General features: G+C 33.8%; 1 protein-coding gene across 3 annotated transcripts in view; it reads right to left on the bottom strand.

Moving 5' to 3' along the window:
• Positions 1-3,962: 3,962 nt before the first annotated feature.
• The window catches only part of LOC114331967 (leucine-rich repeat-containing protein 20), a 42,567-nt gene continuing 21,987 nt past the window's right edge, over positions 3,963-24,542 (bottom strand). The window contains exons 1-3 of one of the 3 annotated variants that reach the window (XM_050650943.1): positions 23,284-23,510; positions 8,931-9,242; positions 3,963-7,823 (exon numbers count right to left, since the gene is read on the bottom strand). In XM_050650943.1, coding sequence (XP_050506900.1) covers positions 7,660-7,823; positions 8,931-9,242; positions 23,284-23,290 — 483 coding nt within the window. In that variant the 5' untranslated portion in view covers positions 23,291-23,510 and the 3' untranslated portion in view covers positions 3,963-7,659. Of the gene's footprint in view, positions 7,824-8,930; positions 9,243-23,283; positions 23,511-24,542 lie in introns of those variants that run through there. The other 2 variants (XM_028281661.2, XM_028281660.2) reach the window with 2 other exon arrangements.

The raw sequence follows: 24,542 nt of genomic DNA, 5'->3' as shown, positions 1-24,542 counted from the left end.
ATTGGACGTTAAAACCCAGTACCACCCTGCAGAATTCTTATTATTTATTAATTATGTCGCTTGTTAACCTCAGAACTCGGGGGTGCTGTGCGAAAACACCATCGCTCATGTAGTTTCATAGCGCTGTGGGACAAAAAACTGGCAATTTCGTCGTTTAAATGGTGATTGGACATTGGAACTCAGCAGCACCCTCCGGAACTCTTTTTAAAAATCAAATATGTCACTTTTGAACATGAGAACTTGGGGGGTGCTGGGCGAAAGAGCCACCCCTTATGTATTTTCAGAGCGCCATGGGACAAGAAAATGGCAATTCTGTCGTTTAAATCGCGATCGGACGTTGGAAATCAGCAGCACCCTCCAGAACTCTTGTTATTAATGAAACATGTCACTTTTGAACATGAGAACTCGGGGGTGCTGGGCGAAAGAACCACCCCTTATGTAGTTTCAGAGCGCCATGGGACAAGAAAATGGCAATTTTGTCTTAATATTTATTTCCTGTTTATTCATGTTGAAATTCGCGCAATTAGCATCCTGTTTCAATGAATTTATGCTAGCTCAATATTAAGCAAGTACAATGAATCAGTTCAATAAATAAAGAAGGAGGGTACACGTTGATTGTCAATCTGTGAATGTGGACTATGCTACTCTGCTTCTGCTGCGTTTCGGTTTAAATTCGCTTATGCAGCATTTCTTATTAATAAGAAGTACTATTAGTTTGATAAAAAAAATTTCTTCATATTACTGATTTATAATTATATTGACTTTAATATTTCATTTTTCCATCCATGTTGAAATTAGCATAATTTAATAAATGATGCTAATATAAGGCTATTTTTCATTTTAAACTGATTCTGCTGGCTTAAATTTAGGCTGACACAAATTCATTAATTAATGCTGTCAATTAAGCGAATTTAAACCGAAACAAGCAGAATAAGAATATCAAAGTCATATTCACAGATTGACAATAGATGAACTTTTTTTCATTTTAATATGATTCTGCTGGCTTAAATTCAGGTTGGCACAAACTCATCCAATAAAAATGCTCATAGAAAAGTAATTTTTATATTATCAAGCTAAAATTCATCGACGTAGCACAAACAGTTTCATAAAAAACAAAAATTGTGCATTGTTTTCTGTTCTATAAATAATGACTTCAATATTAATTGTTTGTTCATTGATGTCAAAATTCGCGCGAGTAGCATCATTTTTTCACGAGTTTGTGCTAGGTTAATATATAACGAATTTAATGAATGAGGTCATTAAATAAAAAAAGAGGACACACGTGGATTGTCAATCTGTGAATATGGATTGTCAATCTGTCAATCTGTGAATATGCTCTTACTACGTTTTGGTTTCATATTTTACCAATAAGGAGTACAATTACATAGTAAAAAAAATAGTCTATTGTGCACCGTTGAGGGAAAATACGAGTTTTGCGTTTTATGGACAAAGTTGAACTCCGAGGCGAAGCCGAGGTGTTTTCAACCTTGTCCAAAACGCAAACGAGTATTTTTCCTCAAGGTGCACATACGATTCTGTCGACGGGAGAAAATACGAGTTTGAGCGGAGCGAAAACGAGCGTTTTCGATCCGGAGGCGTACAAAAAATATTGCATTAATTTCTGATACTTAATTAAAATTTTTTTCTTTATATTTTTTATAATTTCCAGTATCAGCATCCTTTTTTAATGAGGTTGTTCGAGATTAATATCAAACCAGTGCAATTAGTATAACAAATAAAAAATAGAAAACAGGTTACACGTCGATTGGTCATTTGGGAATAATGACTCTACTACTCGTAAAGTAGTGCTCATTTTAGTTCAAATTCGCTCATTTAGCATTCTTTTTGATGAGAAGTACAATTAGTTTAATAAACCAAAAAAATGCATTATCTATTATTGATTTGCAAATATTTAGTATAATATTGTATTTTTGTTTATCGATATTAGAGTTTGCATAACCAGCATCCTTTTCCAAGGAGGTTTTTCTAGCGCAATATAAAGCTATTACAACCAGTTTAATAGATAAATAAATATGTTGTGCATCGATTGCTCATCAGTAAAAATCGATTCTAATATTCTTTACGTGCTCGTTTTCGTTTACATTTGCATGATTTTCATCCTTCCTAATTTATCTTGAGCTAGCACAACTTGCGACATTTTCACAAATATTAATTATTACAAAATGACGATTTTTGAAGGTAATAAAATAGTGAATTGAAATATTTTTTCGTTGCTCAAGCTCAAAACTTAAACTCTATGTTTTTACGGAATTTCTCATGTGCCTTCAATAGCACAGTGGGTAGCGCGCTTCGCTATTTTCAGTTGTCGCGGAGGTCCCGGGTTCGAATCCCGGGAACGGCTTCAGAATATTTTTCTGACACAGATTTCATGGAAAATGAATCAAAGCATTATTATTAACCACTAAACTATATCTGCATATGTGGTTCATCTTTCTTAAAGAAAAAATATTTTTTGCCTCCTTTTTATTTAATAAATTTAACTATTTAACAAATAAAAAGGAGGCAAAAAATATTTTTTCTTTAAGAAAGATGAACCACATATGCAGATATAGTTTAATGGTTAATAATAATCCTTTGATTCATGAAGGGTGCTATCATTAAGGGTGCCAAGCTCAGGGCGGTTAACAAAAATATAACAACTCTAATTTATTGTTTATGAATTATGAATAAATTATTCATAAACTTGTATAATTAAAGACAAAAATTCTTATGTAAATAATTACTAATTCGAGATTCAATATACATTAAATTTTTAGTACACTTTGATAAAAAAGGGAATATGCATCGATTGTTTAAATGTTAATATTGTCTTACAAATTTTTTTGCTCCTTTTGATTCGATTTGCTCCATGAAAAGCTATTTTTAGTCTATAATAATATTACACTATAATAATATCAAACTATAATAATTCTCAAGTATCGTTCAATACGCATGCGGCGGCAAATCCTCGCTTTTTTTTCAAATGCCGCTAACTCGCGTACTATAACTCTAAGAACTCTAATAACTAGAACTCTTAAAAAAAACTATTGAGAACTCTAGAACTCTTTATTTTCTTCCAAATTGTGCACCTGGAACTACCCTTCCGCACAAAAGGGGTGCGGCCTGAAATTGGCACCCCAAAATTTGTTTTAAAAAAAAACGGCATTTAAACTGCAGAACTCTTTCTGCACCCCGGCGAGAACTATAGAACTCTTCAAAAAGAGCTCAGAACTCTAAAAATTTGGAAGGGTGCTATCATTAAGGGTGCCAAATTCAGGGCGGTATATGTTAGTTATAAAAAGTAACAGAATATCTGCTTAACTGGGTAATATTTTGTGATGAAATAGAGTGATGAAAAAACTTCTGGTGTCGAAATAGTACGAAAGTCAAACAATCTGTAATAGAGTGATAACAGCCATTGGTAATGTAGGGTTATGGGTAAAGATGAAATTCATAGAACTGCTCATAGAGTGCAGTACCTGTCAAGTCCCGCTACATTTAAATACTTTAACTGTCTCATAGTGGCCCATGTCTTATTGTGGTCCACTCTACCCTAGGTACATTTTTGTCGGAAAACTAATAATAAACGGGATAATTAAATAATTATGACCTAACTGTCACTATTTTCCCATAACTCGGAAAATTGACCGCACGAAAAAAATTGTAATAAAAGAAATTTATAGAAAATCACATTTTCAACAATTTTAATTCTCATACATTGTGTTGAAATAGCGAAGATTTTTAGCAAAAACGATTCTCTTTTAAAAGAGACGGATCTCTTTTAAAATCAAAATGGCGGTTAACGCAACGGTGGAATTCCGTCGAGATTTTAAGTTTACACTTCTATTGACCTCCCCTAAAGATTAGAAAAATAAAATTTGGGGCAGCTCGGCATGCGTGGTTAGGCCTGTTATTCGTCTAACACCCGACAGGACTAAATGTTATTTTAAAAAAAAAGACTGTTTTACTAGATCTCTTTATTTGACAGTTGTAAACAGAGCATCCAATCACTAAATATAGAACCATATCACAATATATGACTAGATGGTAACCATTACCAATGTCAAATAGTACATTATTACAGTTCAACAGGAAGTCAGTACAAAAAATATTCACACATAAGTACTTCAAAAATAAGTACCTGAAAAATTAGTCATTTTTAAATTATCTACTATAAATACCTTTATATAAAAATACAAATATCTTGACAAAACGTTGTCTAGTAAGTAGACCTAGATATGCAGCACCATATAGAGAGCATTCCTAGCTTGTGTTCCTTCAGATGTATTTTGTCAAATTTCTAATATCTAGGACCTATTGTTTAGATAAAAATGCTTTTATTAAAGCAAAACTTTCGCTTGTCTTTAGCAGATGTCGCCACGACATCCACACCATCATGTTATTTCGTTGTGAATCGATACTGGCAGCCGGAATTTTAATTTGTACAGAGATAATCAAATATGCACTCTCTGATGATATCATAATGAGGATTGAATCCGGTCAGGGTGCTGAAGCTCTCTGAACAAACTGAAATATAAGACGGCTCTTGTTTCGTTTTACAACAAAATGATTATAAAAAAAAACTGTTTAAAATCTGTAGGTATGTCACATAACACTATGTAGTGTTTCACTAATTCAAGAAATCAACTTTTTTCTTTCTCTGGTATATTATTTTTCTGTCCATAATCTTAAAAATATTTCAGGACAAACATATCTCTTTCAGTATACTTATTTCTGTAATTTGTTCGATAGTTTCCTGATTTAAAACCTTTACTTTTAATATGTTTTTCACATAGGTATTTTATAACAACTGGCAGAATGAATATTCTACAATTCATCATCCATTATTATTCATTCTTAGCAATTTTGAGTCCACTGCTGAACATAGGCTCCCTTAGTTAATTCTGTTGCTTTCGGTCTTGAGCACTTTGAATTAATCCAGTGGTTCTTGATGCACTTGATGTTGTCCGACCATCTTGTAAGGAAATCCTCGTTTACGATAAGCATCGTGTCTAGATCTCTATACTAAAATTTTCTTGGTCCATTTTCCATCTCTGTGTCTGGTAACATGGCCTGCCAGTTCCATTCCAGCATTTTAGTTCAGTTAACTGCGTCTATAACATCAGTTTTTCTTCTATTTGATTTGAAAATGTATCTATGAGAGATATATTCAACATTATCCTCTCCATTGTTTTGGCCCTCTGTGCTACTTGTATTTTATTTATTATTTTTCTGGTGCACATGGGAAAAATCTTTCTTTTCAAGCACATGGGAATATCTGATTTAAACACTTCCCTCAGTTTTCCATAAGCTACCCATGCTAGTCATACTCTGTGTTTATGTGTTGTTGTTTGTATGTTGTTTGGTTGTCTGTTCCTAACATGATATATACTAAATTTACAATCAAGATGCAGTAGAAATAAACAAACCAAGACACGTTAAATGCTACTAGGAGCACACCCGAATCATAATTTACAATGTATATACTGTTAAATAATTTTTATGGGGAGAATTTAGAGAATTCATTTTGTGTTAAAGACCACGAGATCGTAAATTTTTATCGCCTTGTATATGACCCAAATTTGTAAATAAAATAATTTAGCCGTAAGCAGTGTTTCGTGGAAGAGTCAAAGTCTAGTGGTAAAGTTTCTACGAACAGATTAATACATTTCAAAACAATGAACTAGAAAACGGTAGTTTTAGAAAGTTAATGTGCCGCTTTGGAATGGACAATAGACCATGTTTCTAAATGGTTTCGTAGAAAGAAACAATTGTAAACAATTTTGTTTAGTTTAGAATGGAGGGTTTTTCTAAAATGTAAGTAAAATTTAATTTTAGTATCTCCTGGAAATTGACAAGACATAAAATTTGTACACAATACTATTTGTTCTTAAGAAAAAAAGTAGTGATATGATGTATGGAGAATGCTTGTGATTGGCGAGGAGACCGATGGAGGGAGAATAGAGTGGTTGATTTTCGGATTGATGAGGAAAGCAAGCAAAAGAAATTACTGTGTAATTAAGATCGGAAGCAACCAGTCCAGTTCGAAAGTAGTATTTTTGTGTAAAGTGGTTAATTTGGTGGCCGTGGAAGCAGATTCATGTTGAGATGAAATCGTGATCAAGTCGAGAAGTACAAACTCCTTGTGTCCGAATAGATTCCAGTTTTTGTCTGGAACGAGTGGCCGGTTTATATCAACTTGCACGAGATATCGAGCTGAGAGAAGAAATCTTGGAATTATAAAGATTGATATTGTTTGTATCGAGTCAGAGATTTAATTGAGGAGAGAATTCGAACGAGTGCTGTTTTTGTTTGCTAACAGTTTGAAGGAGAAGGACAGTCGGAGCATCCGAGGAGCACGTTGTGGGAGAACCGAGGACATCACAATCCATGAGAAGAAGTAAAGAAGATAGAAAAGGTTAGTCAGATTATTTGTGAACAGAGAGAGTTGTTTTATATTACACACCATATTTGTTTTTGTCAACTGAACAGTTTTACAGCATAATTTATTCATTCGTAAATTCATAGAAGATATAAGTAATCCATTTAAAAAGTGAAAATTAAATTTTGTTTTTTTATATAATAATAAGAACAGTCTACCGAATCATTTAAATAAGTTTTGGTTCAAAAAAGGAGATAGTAGAATTAAAGATTTTTTTATTAGATAAGAAATGTTTACAACAGAATAAAGTTTAGCATACATTTTGAATCGTATATTTATGGTATAGTATATAAATAAATAATAGTTATAAAAAATTTATATGATTTTGAGTATATTTATTTTCCGTGTTTTGTCCTGGATAAAGTAAGCAACGAGAAATACTAGAAGCCACAAACTAAAGGTAATACATTAAAATCAATTAGCACTGAGAATATTTTTATTGGAAAGTTTTATTAAATTTTGGTTTCGTTTTCATGAGTAGCAATTTAAATAATTCATTAATTAATAGAATTAATAAGATGCTGATCTAATGAGAGCTTAATAATACATTGTAAATCCCAAATCATGATTTCCAAAGTTTATACATTGTAAATTATGATTCGGGAGTGCTAATAGTAGCATTTAACGTGTCTTGGTTTGTTTATTTCTACTGCATCTTGATTGTAAATTTAGTATAAATAGTGGCCCAGAAATGTATTGGTAAGAATACACTTGTTCAATTGGCGTGCCATATTATGTTAAAATGTTTTTCTTCTTGTAGGGCCTATCCGTTTCGGATGTTGGCGATCATCATGACAATCTGTACTTTGCACTCGGCATATGTACACCTCAGCAATTTTTAATGCAACATCTAAAAAACCAAAAGAGTTTACAATCACTAGACATTTTTATAATATAAAAAAATACTGGGCGCTGAGACTTTTGATGTACCTTTTGAAATACTTTTTATTAATTACCAAAGAAATAAGTATTCACTGCAAGTAATTGAGATTAAAGACTACAAAAAAGGGAGATTATACCTTTGTATATTTTGTAACATATTATTTATATGTTGCATTACATTATTAGTCATAATTCGACTACATACTCTGATCTACAGCTACAATCGAGATACGTCTCTGAGGGAACACAATTTAGGAAGTAGTCCGCTATAACTGAACCTATCAATTAGCTGTCTTCAGTCTATAGCATTTGCCACAAAATATATTACGTAAATATTAAATGGTGAGATCTTCCCAATCTTCTTTCTCTCTGGGAGTGAGCAGTATTCGGAGATCTGATAATCTAGATAATTGTTCATATATTCTCGGTGCCAATGGGTTATTTGTTAGGTCTACTGATTCTAACGATGGTGCATCTTTTAAACAATCTACATCTAAATCTGAAACAAAAAATTTACGATTAAGATCATACAAAAATGTAGATTACTTTACAAAACAACTAATAAAATCAGACAGGATCTGACACTACCTATATATATATATTATATCGGTTTTATAGCGTTCTACGCCTTTCCGTTCCTAATCGCCACTCGTTTCTATTGTATAAGTCTTCCTCTCTTAGATTTATTTCAGACATCGCCTTGGAGATGCCCTTTATCCATGTAGCTGCTGGTCTTCCTCGTATTCGTTTTTCTATGGGGGTCCATTCTAACACTTTTTTGGGAATTCTCCTTTCGTCCATTCGTCTTACGTGTCCGTACCAAACTAGCTGTTGTCTTTCGATGTCATCTATGATTGTTCTTTCTATTTCCATTTGTTGTCTAATGTCGTCGTTTCTTATGTGTTCGAGTCTAGATCTTCTTGCTGACCATCTCCAAAAATCCATCTCAGTGGCTAGTAATTTATCTTTGTACTTGTTGGTTAATTGCCAGACCTCAGCTCCATGGGTTAACACTGGTTTTAGTATTGTGTTGTAAATTCGTTTTTTTTTCTGTTCTTATATTTTTTTGCCACAGTACCGAATTCAGGGCTCCTATCACCTGTTTTCCCTTTACTATCATTTCCTTAATATTTTCTTCGTTTCGTCCTGTACTAGTTAGTTTTATTCCCAGGTATATGTATTCATTGCAGCTTGTAATTGTCTCCTGTTTCAGGTTTAGGTTCTCCGTTTCTTCCCGTCCTACGCATAGATATTTTGTTTTTTTGGTATTCACCTCCAGGCCCCATTTTCTATATTCCTCTATTAGTTTCCTTGCCATATATTCAATATCTTCCTTGTCCTGTGCAATTACAATTTGGTCATCTGCGTAGTGCAGCGTATAGAGTATCGCATCTCCTATCGGTAGTCCCATTCCATTGCACTTCTTCTTCCATTGTCTAAGGCCTAAGGGCTTCATCAATATATATATTGAATAATACTGGCGATATACAGCATCCTTGCCTTAGACCTTTAGTGGCCAGGAAACCTTTTGATATTTTATTTCCGCTTTTAACACTGACACTACCTACCAGACTATAATATTTGGGTTATAAAAAACAATACTTACCAACTATACTATTATTGCTGGCATTAAGATGCCGTAATTTGGGAATTTTGAAAATACAATCGGGCAATTCTATGAAGGTGTTGTGCGATATATCCAGTCTCTCAAGCGCACCTAGGCTTACGCATTCATCAGGCAACTTCGACACTTGATTGTGAGATAAGTTGAGCTCTGTGATTTGGTTGAATTTGGCGGCAAACTTTGGAGGTATTTTTGTAATGACGTTGTCACTGAGATCACAGGTTTTGAGCTCGGTGTGCCTCATCAGGTGGTACACTGCATCAGGAACTTGCATTAACTGGCAATCGGATAAATCTGAAACAATAAAAAATAGTAAGTAACTAAAATTAATTTCGTTCTTTCTAGAAAAGTAAATAGTTTTACTACATTGCAACTTTTTAATGAAATCTACTGATACATTTTTAGAGTGTTGAAATATAGAGGGTAGATGGATTCGACATAGAAAGAGCTAAAAAATAATAAAGCTCCAGGATACGACAATATTATAACAAGCAAGTATTTATAATATTATAACAATCCCAATACTATAACAGAGCTATTTAATAGTTCCCAGTGATTTCCATACTTTGGTTCTCTGTGTCAAGGTTCAGGAACTTGGCCTATACGGCTTCACGGGCGAGAAATTGACGCTAGCAGTAGCCGTAAAACGAACTTAAGGTTCCGCGGAACGGAATAGGAATAGCCGAACTGAACCGACTACGCACAAGTCCTGTAGTGGGTACAGGTCGGCTATTCCTATTCCGTTCCGCGGAACCGTAAGTTCGTTTTACGGCTACTGCTAGCGTCAATTTCTCGCCCGTGGAGCCGTAGCCTTAGGTAGATATTTTATATTCTTGGATTTTTTCTATCCTATTGCCATTTATAGTCATACATCTGGGGTCCTCTGCAAAACAAATTAATTTAAAACAATTTAGAATTCATTTTGAAGGTTTTTCTATCTCTTAACAGTTACATTGGAATATTGGGCAAGAGTATTTTTATTTTTAAGTCATGTATCATGTCTTCTCTTGAGCTTGTTTCTTTTCTAAACCAACTCTGCGCTATGCTTCATGTTAAACACGAACTCGATAGAAAATAATTGTCAATATTTGTTGCATGACATTTTTCCGCATTTTTCCATAAAACTGTCTCGAATCTCCCAATCTCGATTTATAATTTTCTATTAATAAATAAAACATATTTTCGCAAATCCTCGAATTAATTCTTATAGTTATCTTATGTAATAATAAATTCTTACTTCACAAAACTATAATACTTGATGTAACTAATTAAAGCGATGAGAAAGTTACCTCCATATGGTTAATGAGGAATACCAACGATTTGTTTCCTACTTTTAACGTTATAATTACGTGCAAGAAGTAAAGCACCGGAGATCTTTTGAAACAGACGAACATGTTGCATTGCGATGGTTCATTTAAAATGCTAAATTTGTTCTTAATTCTGGCAACAGAAGTAGCGGAAGTTGTATAATAACATGGTGGATTCTTTAATACCAATTGTGTTTATGAATACACACACCCAAACTTTATGGAATCACCATGTATTTCAAAGCAATATTTATTTCTTTTGAAAAAGCTTGTTATTGTTGCGAAGAATACAGGTTTTTATTGAAAATAAACAAATTGATAAGACAATCAGATAGTACAGGTCGGTACGGTATAGGTTATTTGCTTGAGTTGTAAATTGAACGAAAATAAATAAACTAACTTTTGCGTCCAAAAACGAAAATATGCCTCATGTGGGGTTATAGAACTTACAACGGCGAAAGATATTGGTCTTGTGGAGAAAGTAATGTTCTCAGAGGTACATAGCTGTAGAGCTATGCGTAACACAGGGCGTTCTGTCCAAAACCTATGCTAGGTAACATGAACTAGGAAAGCTTAAAAATAAAGCAAGGGGACGATTGTTTAATTGCCCAATCAGCTGGAAAACACCCAACCATTTCTTACCTGCAGCTCAAAAGGCAGCTTTTGGAAGCTACAGGTGTAAGTTTTTCAGTTAAAACGATACAAAGAACAGTTCGTGCCAAGAAGTATACAGCAGGAGACAGTTACGAGTTCCCGAGTTATCCAGACAGCACAAGATTGTTCGCCTAAATTGGTGTCTTCACCACCAAAACTGGAACATTGGGAATTGATAAAATGTGCTGTTTTCAGAAAAAGTCAGGATTGGTGTAAAATCAGATCACAAAATCAGGTCACGAAATCGTGTACTTATAGAGGTCTAAGAAGACAAGCAAGAACGAAAACTGTCAGATTGTTCTGGAGAATGTTCTGGAGAGGAATTGTGATCCGTAGAAAAACTCCTTTAATTTTCATCCAATCAACTTTAACTGCTCACAGGTATGTTGATAACCTGTAGTTAGGCTCTGGAGAGATGCAACAGGAGAAAATTTAATTTTCATGCATGATAATGGACCTCCACATACCATTAGAGTGACTAGAGACTAGAGACATCATTGAAGCAGAAGGTATCCCTTGTTTGGAGTGGACTGCTTGCTCACCCGAGCTTAACCCTATAGAGTATTTGTGGAATATGCTTAAAAGAAAAATTAGAGCTCGCCGGGATAATCCACAAAACACCGCACGGCTAGTATAAGCTGCTTTTGAAGAATGTAGCAACCTACCACAACAAAATGTTAAAATTGCATTAGGAGCGTGCTCACGCAAACTGAAGCTTGCATAGGACTAAAGGTGATAATACTGACTACCAAAAAAAAAACAATTTAAACATTATTTTACATTGAAATTTTTTATTCTATTGACTTTAAAACAACTAGTTTTAATTTGTTTGTTAAATACTTTATTGTTTTATTTAATTGTTACGTATTTGTTATTAAATTGCTTTAATAGTTATTTATGATATAAGTGTTAAAAGTACACGTTTAAGGCACGCATGTGAAAGTTTGCAGAATGAGCGATAGCGAGTTCTGCATTCACATGAGTGCCTTAAAAATGTACTTTTTAACACGCATATCATACAATATTTTTTCTACAAACGTAATTACAGGACAATATCTACAAAAACTTTTATTTGAACTTGACTGACATTCCATTATTATATTTTTTTGACATTACATCAGAATTGTCTATACGGTCAATACGAATTGCAGTGCCATAAATTTTTTTTAAAGCACTAGTGCCTTAAAGTAGCATTTTTAACGCTCGTATGGAGTGCTAAAAATTGCATTTTTAACACGGTTGTAGAAAAAATAAATTATGTTTGACTTCGTGTGTCCGCTTTTTTTTTAAATTCGCACGAAATAATAAGCAATATCAGATGATTCCATATAAGTTTGGGTGTATGTATATGTACGAGTATATGAATATGGGTAATATATAAATGAATATAAAAACTGGTAGACCAGTGGCGTGCTTTAGCAGTGACACTGGGCATCAGGTGCTCCGGGAGTCAGTTCTGATGGCATATTCGTGTTCAGCGATCTGAAAATTCCCCTAGTAATCTATTTAGATGAAAACCCTCAAAACTCCAGATGGCGTGCCTTAGCAAAGACCAGGTGCCAGGTGCTCCGGGTGTCAGTTCTTATGGCGTATTCGTATTTAGCGACCTCAAAAATTCCCCGAGTAATCTGTTTGAATCAATTTAGTGCCGTAAAGCCTCGAAACTCCAGAAGATGACTGGTTGTGTATATTCATCAAAGGAGTATTTCTGGTTTTTTTTTAAGATAAAAATTAGATTTCAGTTGGTTTATTAAAAACCTTCATAGAAAATAAAATGATTCTATTCATTTATTTTACAACATACTGAAAAATCCATAGGGCAAATATACGAACCCAACTGCGTTGTTCTTTACCAATTCTATAACAGCACTCAAAAAAATTGTCCAATAGATGGTATACAGGGTGTTTGGTAAAGATTGGGCCAAAGCTTAACCTTAGATTTCTGAGCTTAAAATAGGTTGATTTAAGCTAACTTACCTTAGTACGAAAGTTGATAATAACCGAAATACAGGGTGTCAAAGTTAAATTTTTATTTTATTTATTCTCGAAGATATCCTGACAGGCATGGGACAACAATACGAAATTTGGTAAGCGGGGGTTTTTTCGGATGAGAAATCTAAATTCGCCAACAAAAATGATCTACTGCCCAGAGGGCGCCACATACGTTTTTCAACGCTCATTTAATACGTTCAATTTTTTTTATCCCCCACTCTTTCCCCCACTCTATCTTTTTGAGTCAACATTTTTATTCTCTTAATATTTTCACTTAAAAAAGGTATACTACATTCATGTCGCTAAACTCAACTGCTTTCGAGATGAAAGCATTTTAAATCTGCGATTCAACATAATTGTTTGCATAATATTGTAGTTAGACCCGAAAAATAAACTTGAAACAATAATAATTGTGCCAGCTGTCATATTTATGTTATTGCATCGCAAATTCCGTTTGAAGAAATTTGCGATACATTTTTGTAAATTTTTATGGTTTTTAGTTATTTTTCGGGTGCACTACAATGATATTATGTCTAAAATTATGTTGCCTCGCAGATTTCAAATGCGTTTTTCTCGAAAACGGTGTAGTTTAGCAAGATGAATGTAGTATACCTTTTGTAGGTAAAAATATTAAGAGGCTAAAAGTATGTAGAGTGGGTAATAAAAAAAATTAAACCTATTAAATGACCGCTGAAAGGCGTATGTGGCGCCCTCTGGGTGATACATCATTTGTGATGGCGAGTTTACATTTCTCGTCCCAAAAAACCCCCGCTTACCAAATTTCGTGTTATTATCCCATGGCTGTTAGCAGTGGCGGTTGGTATATAAGTGCTGCGGAGCTGCAGAACCACCAAAATAATCCAAACAAAATTACTTTGAAAATTAAATAAAAAATATCACTACTTATAAAATCTAAATTCATTTAGATGGTTTTCGTGCATGGCCGCCTTTATTTTAATCTGTCGTCCGTCGCATCTCATGGCGATAGCAAGTCCCACTTATTTGACCGGACCGGTGCTACTCCGAGCTGTGAACTGTTAAAGATATCCCCGATAACACCCGCTCAACCCTCGCCTACACTTTTCAGGCGACGACTGAAAGCAATATTTGAGCTGCATTTGTCGCAGTTCGAACTAGTGTGTAGAAACCTACGTTTATTGTAATTTTAAATAATCGGTGATCGCGACGCGACGACTGTTAAAATAAGTTGTCCTGCACGTAATTCGGTATTTATATTAAGTATATGAGAATAAAAGTGCTGTTCAGGATGGATGTTATTTATAATTTGATTAATGTTAAGAGATTCTTTAAATATTCTTATGACGAAAAACTAGAATTAAAATGCAAAGGACGTCCTTTGCCGGATATTAAAATCGAAAAAGAAGGATCAAGCCTAGGGAAAAATTACAAACGACAATTTAATTGCGATATTTATACGAGAAATAGTTGGATATGTGGCTGCAACAGAAAAAACGCTCTTTTCTGTTTTCCTTGTGTACTCTTTGGAGGTGATAAGTCATGGACGCAAGTTGGTGTAACAGACTTAGTACATTTAAGTGATAAAATAAAAAAGCACGAAACTTCTAAGCATCATTTGCACAATCAAATGGAATATGCTTTATTAGGCTCCGTGAATATTAAAGAACAGTTAGATTCTGCATACTGGATAAATATTCAAAAATTCAATGAAGCTGTAACAAAAAATAGGTATGTTCTCTCAAAAATTATAGACTGCATAAAATTTTGTAGTGTTTTCGAATAGGCGCTTCGGGGACACGACGAGACACAAACATCCGACAATCCTGGTATTTTTCGCGGCCTCATAAATTTTACTGCTGAATTGGATAGAACTTTAGCACAACACTTGGAAGAATCGACGGTTTTTAAGGGCATTTCTAAAGAAATTCAAAGTGATATTTTGGACTGCATGTTGGAATTATGCCAGGATAAAATTTTGGAGGAAATTCGGGAATCTCCATATCTAGCTGTCATGGCCGACGAGACTACAGACATTTCAGCAAAATCACAAATGGTTGTAGTATTTAGATATTGTCGAAATGGAGCACCGGTAGAACGATTTTGGACATATTTGGTACCTTCAAAATTAAATGCAGATACTTTAAGCAAAAACATTTTCAGTGTTTTGGATCCTATCCTGGAAAACTCAAATAATAAACTAATTGCTCAGAGTTATGATGGGGCAGCGGTCATGTGTGGACAGCACGCAGGAGTTCAAGCCAGAATCAAAGAAAAATATCCATTTGCTCATTTTGTACACTGTTACGCGCATCAATTAAATTTAATAATGTCTAAGGCTTGTTCCGAAAACTCTCAAGTTAGACTTTTTTTTGGAAATTTAAATGAAATCCCTACCTTTTTTAAAAATTCGCCACAACGAGTGGCAGTTTTAGATAAAATCGTCCAAAAGAAAATTCCTCATGGCGCTCCAACTCGCTGGAACTTCAATATTCGAACTGTTAATGTTGTGTTTGAACATCGATCTTCTTTTATCGAATGTATGGAAGAAATAGAAGAATCGTTTGATAAGGCAGCTGTCTGTAGTTCAGCGTCTTCCATTCGAAGAATACTAGTGGATCAAAATTTTGTTTTTTGGTTAACATTTTTCCATCGCATAATGCCACAAGTAGACGTTTTGTATAATGCCCTTCAAAAGACTAAAACGGATCCTTTGGAAATCAATAAAAAGGTGACAGATTTCGAAAGATACATGAATTCAGTTAGAAATTCAATAGATGATACCATTGACCAAGGTTCTAGTTTATGCGTTGAACCATTACCAACTAAAAGGTTACGGAAGGATAACAGTCCAGTAGATCATCGGAGAGCATCTATCGAAGTTTGTGATGTAATCATAAATTGTGCAAATGATAGATTTGCTTTTAAAAATCACCTACTTGCAACTTCATTGCTTTATCCTGAGCAATTTGATAATTATTGTGCTAATTTCCCAGATGATAATTTAAGCCTGACTTGCGCGTCATATCCAAATTTAGATAGGGAGCGCTTGAAGACTGAATTATCTGTTATTTATTTTAGAAGAGACTGTAGAGACATTAATGGGGCAATACCTTTTTTAAAATTTTTAATTGAAAATAATTTAACAGAGCCTTTTCAAGAAACTGTAAAACTGCTTCAAATTCTAATTACAGTGTCCATGAGTACGGCAGAAGCTGAAAGGTGCTTTTCGAGTTTAAAACGGATTAAAACATTCTTGAGAAATTCCATGACTGAAGACAGACTTGTAGCATTAACCATGTTGTCAGTAGAAAAAACACTTATAAAAGAAATACCAAACTTTAATGAAAAAGTTATAGACAAGTTTGCTTTAAAAAAAAATCGACGAATCGAGCTTATTTATAAAAAAAAATAATATATTTGGCTCTGTTGTCGTTAGTTCGTAAGACCCTATAATGCAATTATTGTTGTGGCGATTTTGTTTGTAGTGTTTTTTCGTTTGCATTCCTTAGTTTCGCGTATTTATCGATAAAATTCTACTAAAAACATAAACTATAAAACAATTACTAGTGTGCCATAATGTACCATTGCTATTTTTGATATAATTGGATTTATCTTCAATTTGAAAAGAAGAAAATCGGTAAGTTCTTTATTATTTTTTAATATATATATAATGAATAAATATATGGTGTAAAATATCAAACTAAAAGCCTCGTTGTAAAATACAACGATTAAAAGATATTGAATTAAAAAAAACCAAAAAATACTGCAGAACTACCAAATTTTTGAGTCACCAGCCGCCACTGGCTGTTAGGAAATATTCAAAAATAAATAAAATAAAAGTTTAACTTTGACACCCTGTATTTAGGTTATTTTCAACTTTCGCACTAAGGTAAGTTAGCTTACATCTACCTATTAACCTCAGGAATCTGTGGTTAAGCTATGGCCCATTCTTTACCGAACACCCTGTATATGGTACTACAGTTCTATTGTGTTCATCAATTTTACAACATTAAAATGTGAAAACCTTGAATTATCCATGTCTGTCTGTCCGTCCGTAAACAGAATTCTTCCGGTATTAGAACATATAGAACGACAAATGAGGAATGAGAGCTTATAACCTAAGGGTGGTATTAAAGTTGAGATTTGACCTCGGACTTCCAGTTCCAGAGTTGCAAATGGAACTAGTGTTTTAAGGTCGACGAAATGGTACAAGCGATATTTTATTCGACGCGTCTTAACAAGACGAGAACAAACATAATTTCGGTTTATTTATTTTACTTTATATCGCTTCCGGTTAAAAAGTTGAAACCGGAAGTTTCACTTTATAGTCGCAGAAATAGTACCTACATGTGATAAATATATCAATGACACGTATTAATAAAAATCGAGCTCGAATATTTAGTTTCGGTTTTGATGTGGCTTCCGGTTAAAAAGTTATGACTAAAAATTTGACAAAAATTAGTAAAATCGTATATCAATCTAAAAGTTACACGAAGAGTTCAAATATTGACTTCCGGTTTTACTTCCGGTCACGTTGGGTGAAAAACTAGGACTAGAGATTTACAATTTCCGAAAAAATTGACCCGTGTTGAGCTGGCCCCCCCACTTGCAAAAATTAAAAAACAAATAGCCCTGATTTATGAGCTCTCATATTCCGCAAACTAAAACTTTTGAGCTCGTTCCACTGAGCAGGAATTTAATACCCTACTTAATGCACTACTTAAAAATAGGAATATTGAATCGGTTTTTGCGGCAGAATTACGAGCTATTTATGAGCTCTTGAAATTATATAGTTTCGATTTTTGAGCTCATCCCCTTCACCCCCAAACAACCCTTTAATTGATTTAACTTAAGAGAAAGATGCTGAGAAAACTTAAAATATATAGTATTGCGAATATAATTCCTATAGCTTATATACTCTAAGAATACACTATTAAATCAAGAGCATTTCGATTATTGAGCTACAACCCCTTCGCCAGAAAACCACCCTATCTTCCCGGCTTAAGAGAAAGTTGTAATTAAAATGCGTTAAACTAATTATTTGGCGACTACATATCATTTAATAATTTATAAGCTTCCAAATTACGCGCATTTAGATCAGTAAATTGCAATTTATTTTGTATAGTGCAGTCACTGAAGGTAAACATAAACGATTACCTTCAATTTCGGTGAACCTTCATCGATTTTCACGAAAATTGGTCAGTGGTTAGAGGATACGTCAAGAAACAAAGGTGACATGGTACCACCTTGCGCCTTTACCCTGAGGGTGGATACCGCCCCTTCTCGGGGGTGAAAATTATTTTATAAAAAATAACTGCACAAATCAATAAAAGAACAAATTAAAAGCAAAATTTATTATATAAAGTTAATAAAATAAGTAAATGCTTTTTAAGTTATTAAAGATCAAAGATTTTAATTATTTGTGAAAAAAATGCATGTTTTGAAGAGGTTTTTTGTAAATCACTGAAAAACTTTAAGTTTTTACAAAAAAGTTAATAGTAGTTTAATTCGTATAGCTTATATTCTAAGAATAAACTCTAAAATCACGCGCCTTTCGATTATTGAATTACAACCCCTTCGCAAGAAAACCATCCCATATTCCCAGCTTAAGACAGGGTTGTACTTAAAATAATTTAAATTAATTATTTGTCGACTATATATTGTTTAATAATTTATGAGCTCGCAAAATATACGCATCTCAATTATTGAATTGCCATTTTCTTTCTATAGTGCAGTCACTGAAGGTAAAAATCAACTATGACCTTCGATTTCGGTAAATCTCCATTCATTTTCACGAAAATTGGTGAGCGGATTTTGATACTATCAACTTTTTCTGGATCTTATTTTTCATAGGTATTTCTAAGTACTTTGACAAGTATTTAGTACCTAAGTGTTATAAAATGCATCTCTTTCCCGTTATTTAAGCTTGAACCCTTAGATTTGAACAGTCGCGGAAAAAAATATACATTTAATTACCAATAACTTACTTTAAATTAACATTAAAGGGTTTTTCAAGTAAGCAATTTATTATATTTTTTATTAGCTTCAATTTTAGTGATGAAAACTTTTTTGTAAAAACTTACAGTTTTTGAGTCATTTATGAAAAATCGCTCTAAAGCATGCATTTTCTTTCCAAAAATTAAAATATTTGATCTTTAATAACTCAAAAAGTATTGATTTATTTTAATCACATTATATAACAAATTTTGCTTACAATTTGTCCCTCTCTCGATTTGTGGGGTTATTTTTAATAAAGTAATTTTCACTCCCGAGAAGGGGTGACATATACCCCAGGCTAAAACCCCAAGTTGTTATTGTCAATTCGTGAAAATAAATGGCGATTTACCGAAATCGAAGGTGATAGTTGATTTTTACCTTCAGTGACTGCACTATAGAAAGAAAATGGCAATTCAATAATTGAGATGCGTATATTTTGCAAGCTCTTATACGATATGTAGTCGCCAAATAATTAATTTAAATTATTTTAAGAACAACTCTCTCTTAAGCCGGGAATATGGGGTCGTTTTCTTGCGAAGGGGTTGTAGCTCTATAATCGAAAGACGCGTGATTTAAGAGTTTATTCTTAGAATATAAGATATACGTATTAAACTACTATTAACTTTTGTGTAAAAACTTAAAGTTTTTCAGTGATTTACAAAAAACCTCTTCAAAACATGCATTTTTTTCACAAATAATTAAAATCTTTGATCTTTAATAACTTAAAAAGTATTGACTTATTTTATTAACTTTATATAATAAATTTTGCTTTTAATTTGTTCTTTTATTGATTTGTGCATTTATTTTTTATAAAATAATTTTCACCCCCGAGAAGGGGCGGTATCCACCCTCAGGGTAAAGGCGCAAGGTGGTACCATGTCACCTTTGTTTCTTGACGTATCCTCTAACTACTGACCAATTTTCGTGAAAATCGATGAAGGTTCACCGAAATTGAAGGTAATCGTTGATTTTTACCTTCAGTGACTGCACTATACAAAATAAATTGCAATTTACTGATCTAAATGCGCGTAATTTGGAAGGTTATAAATTATTAAATGATATGTAGACGCCAAATAATTAGTTTAATGCATTTTAAGTACAACTTTCTCTTAAGCCGGGAAGATAGGGTGGTTTTCTGGCGAAGGGGTTGTAGCTCAATAATCGAAATGCTCTTGATTTAATAGTTTATTCTTAGAGTATATAAGCTATATGAATTATATCCGCAATACGATATATTTTAAGTTTTCTCAGCATCTTTCTCTTAAGTTAAATTAATTAAAGGGTTGTTTGGGGGTGAAGGGGATGAGCTCAAAAATCGAAAGTATATAATTTCAAGAGCTCATAAATAGCTCGTAATTCTGCCGCAAAAACCGATTCAATATTCCTATTTTTAAGTAGTGGGGGGGGGCTGACTCAGCCCCCCCCCCCCACTAGGGTATTAAATTCCTGCTCAGTGGAACGAGCTCAAAATTTTTAATTTGCGGAATATGAGAGCTCATAAATAGCTCATAAATCAGGGCTATTTGTTTTTTCATTTTTGCAAGTGGGGGGGGGGGCCAGCTCAACACGGGTAAAAAATTGGGTGCAGGAAAAAACCTGTTTTTTTTTCAGAAAAAAACAGGAAAAATACGGAAAAATTGACGTTTGTTAAAATACTAAACAAATTCTGCATCCCGTATCAAAATCGGTAAATTTAGTAGAATTCGATAGATCTATATTATCAGAAGTGCCTGTTGTCTTTAAGTAGGTATATAAAAGACACAATATTAAAAAATATTCCCCAACAAGTTAACCAGACTAGTTCTCTTATCGAAAGCTTGCTAAAATATGTACATATGTTGAAAAACGCTACGAATTTTGTTCTAAGCTGATTCACTTTGCAGCCTGTTGATGCTCGCTTTAAAGAAGAATAATTGGATGAAGACCAACTAATGGAAGCCATAGACTTCATTTCTGAAATGGCTTGTTCACTTTCCTGACTTGGAGGTCTTTTCACCTCCCAATAACTAGTTATCGGGAAGTTTATTTGACAGATTACACGTAATCTGCCGGATAAATTTCCCGATAACTATTTATTCGGAGGTGAAAAGACTGGGCCTAGACCTAAATGTAGGAAAGGTGGTGGCAAATCTAGCCCAATTTAGAACAAAAACTGGATTTTTTAGTAGAAATTTTTTATGGGATAGTGCAAATATGTAGTACTAATCCCGTTATATTATGGTAGCAAGGTTTATTTATGTACATTGCAGCCACGTATGCCAATTGCTTCCCGAATTTTAAATGGACCTCCATCTTCCACCTCTTCAGAAAGAAACTGTTTTTAAAACTTACAATGGGTTATATCTCTCGAACAAATGCTGATATAGAAAAATGCTTAAAACCGTTTCTAGGATAGTAAGGGGGAACTAAAATGACATGAAAGAGAATTCCCCCATATCAACCCCCTAGGCCCCACCCACCACAACCCAAAAAGTTTAAATTGCAAACCCCTACTTGTGATACATCATTGAAAAGGCTATAAAAAATGCTATCAAATGGTATAAATAATAATTATAAAGGGTGTTAACATCAGCCGGCTTACTATGACTTTTGTATTATTGTAATGCTATCTCCCGGACTATTATTTTGAATGATAAGTGTACGTCGGTACTTTTTTCTCTTAAATAAAAACTTAAGTTGAAAACATCTTTTTTTTGGGCTTTGTCAGATTCAATAATTTTTGGTTTATTTGAGACTTTTAAATTAATGTCATTAGTTTTCATGATTTGTACGATCGGTACTGTCATTCAGCTGTAGTTGTTGTCACGATGGTTTATAGTATACCTGAAAGCGTGGAAATCATTTTCATATTTGGCTTCGAGAATTTGTGTTATTTTTGAGCAGCTCAAATATTTAACGAAAGGCATTTACGACCAAGGCAACCTAGCTCTAGACGAAGATTTGCTGCACTTCCAACAAGATAGAACACCTCCTCGCTATGCAGCTCCAGTTAAGCACTGGTTGGATACTAATTATCCGAACAAATGGATTGGAAGGACAGGTCCTATTGAGTGGCCACCGAGGTCACCAGACTTACCGCCACCTGACTTTTTTCTATGACCTTAAGTCAGTTGTTTATAAAACTCAACCTGCGTCACTTGGGGAATTGCGAGAAACAATTACTCAAGCATGTCGCGCTATTACTGGAACAATATTTGACAAAGGTCGTGCGGAATTTGCAAATAATCTGTATTATGGTTTACAAAACAATGTTTACAAACTTTGAATATTTATTTAATTGACAGTTTTAACAATTTTGTAGTTCAACAAAAACCTCATTAAATTTTCCATTTAAGCCAAAGTTTCACAGGTATTGCTTCACCCTGTATAATTATTATCTATATCATTGGATAGCATTTTTTACAGCCTTTTCAATGATGTATCACAAGTAGGGGTTTGCAATTTAAACTTTTTTGGTTGTGGTGGGTGGGGCCTAGGGGGTTGATGGGGGTGAGTTCTCTTTCATGTCATTTTAGTTCCCCCTTACTATCCTAGAAACCGTTTTAAGCATTCTTCGATATCAGCATTTGTTCGTGAGATATAACCCATTGTAAGTTTTAAAATTGACACACTGTATACAAGCAACAAAAATATGTTATCACAGGATAAAATTTATAAGTTGTTGCTATTCATTTAAATTTGGTTATAAACGAAAAACAGATATTTATTTACGATACTAGACCAGATTCACTTTTAAAAGAGACTGACAAAAATCATGTTGTGTTATCCGTTCAGGATGGTGAAGTGGAGATCGAGTCTGAATCAGATGCTTGGTCTGAAGGTTCAGATTCAGACTCAGATAAAAATATACCACTGAGTAATTTGGTTAAATAATGTGCTTTCTACCTTTGAAGTTTCGGTTTTGACACTTATAATTAAAGTCTCTTAGTTTAAGTACACTTAAGTCTCAATTAAAAAATATTTTCAAATTATCCCATTTCTTCCAATTTTTCCAATGGTCTGGAAAAAACGGAAAAAAACCTGTTTTTCCCAATTTTTCCGATATGTTAATTCTCTAGCTAGGACTAACGAAGTCCAATTGCTTATATTGACAAGTAGGTAATTGTATCCAGTATATTTTTTTCCTAAAGGAAAATTACACATTGGTATTTAGACGATATTAATAATAAAAAAAATATAACGGTGTCTTATAATCTCCCTTGCAACAATATTGTGCATGTGCCTTTAATAACAACTACAATAGAATATATTATTAGCATAATCTGCAGATAATAATTTGTAACAATTTCAGGAAATTTGATAACATAGCAAGAAAGCTGAAGCCATCCCTGTCATGAATAAAATTAAATCGCAGGAATATAAAAGTAATGCAAGCATCTTATGTTAGTTTTTTTTTTACTTTTTACCTTCCATTTCCTACCTAAACTTTCAGTTTCTGTAGCAGTTTCACATCTATGAATCACTCGTGTTACAGCGGAAGCCATGTTGTTTATATAGCAAACGAAGGAGGACAGTCAATTATTTACTTTTATTTTAAAGACTAGAGATATCTGATCTGATGTGCTGTAATAGTATTATCTATCGCTGCGCAACTTTGAACACACGAATACAATCGGATCGTACCTCGTACCCGTACGCGAATGAGAATGTGAATGTGACGGAGCGATTTGCGAATGCGTTTGTTTAAAATATTCCGCATTCAGGGGCGTGCCTTAGCGGAGTAATAAGGTTTACTACTGATTTATAATCTTTAGTGAATTATGCAAAAATACGAAGAACGCGCTGGGCAGGTCACCTTATAAGAATGGAATATAATACCTAGTAGAACTCTTAGCGGAAATATGGTGGGACGTCGGTCGGTAGGAAGAGGTGGATAGACGAAGTGAGAACAGATGCTAAAGAGATATTGAGGGTGGATGACTGAAGGAGAGCAGCCAGGAACAGAGATACTTGGAGGCGGATGCTGCGGGAGACGAGGGCCCGACTTAGGCTTGGAATATGTACCTATATACAGGGTGTCCCTGACTAATTTATCCAGACTATATCTCTTAACGAATAGAGATTTTCGAATGGGACAAAAACTGATCTATTCCACTTGTAATACACTTTAATATGGCGTAGAAAAAAATCATCCCCTAAATATTTATCCCTTAGTTACAACCCCTAACTTTAATTTTTTTAAATAACACTCTGTAACTAAGGGATGAATATTTAGGGGATGGATTTTTTCTACGCCATATTAAAGTGTATTACAACTGGAATAGATCAGTTTTTGTCCCATTCGAAAATCTCTATGAGTTTAAGAAATATAGCCTGGATAAATTAGTCTGGGACACATAATTAACAAAAAATAAATTTATATTTTCTTGATTACTTACGAATTGATTTTATTTTTAAAAAATCTGTTGAATAGACGATAGAAGACACATCCAAAACTGTAAAAAAATGTGCAGGGTGCTATTAAAAAAATTAAAGTTAGGGGTTGTAACTAAGGGATGAATACTTAGGGGATGATTTTCTCTACGCCATATTAAAGTGTATTACAATTGGAATAGATCAGTTTTTGTCCCATTCGAAAATCTCTATTCGTTTAAGAGTTATAGCCTGGATAACTTAGTCTGGGACACCCTGTATATTATTATAATTTCTTTCCTCCACGGACGTA

The sequence above is a fragment of the Diabrotica virgifera genome, chromosome 5 (assembly GCF_917563875.1).
Source record: "Diabrotica virgifera virgifera chromosome 5, PGI_DIABVI_V3a".
NCBI lineage: Eukaryota > Metazoa > Arthropoda > Insecta > Coleoptera > Chrysomelidae > Diabrotica > Diabrotica virgifera.
Note: the sequence above shows the minus strand (reverse complement) of the source record. Positions and strands in the feature narration are given on the sequence as shown.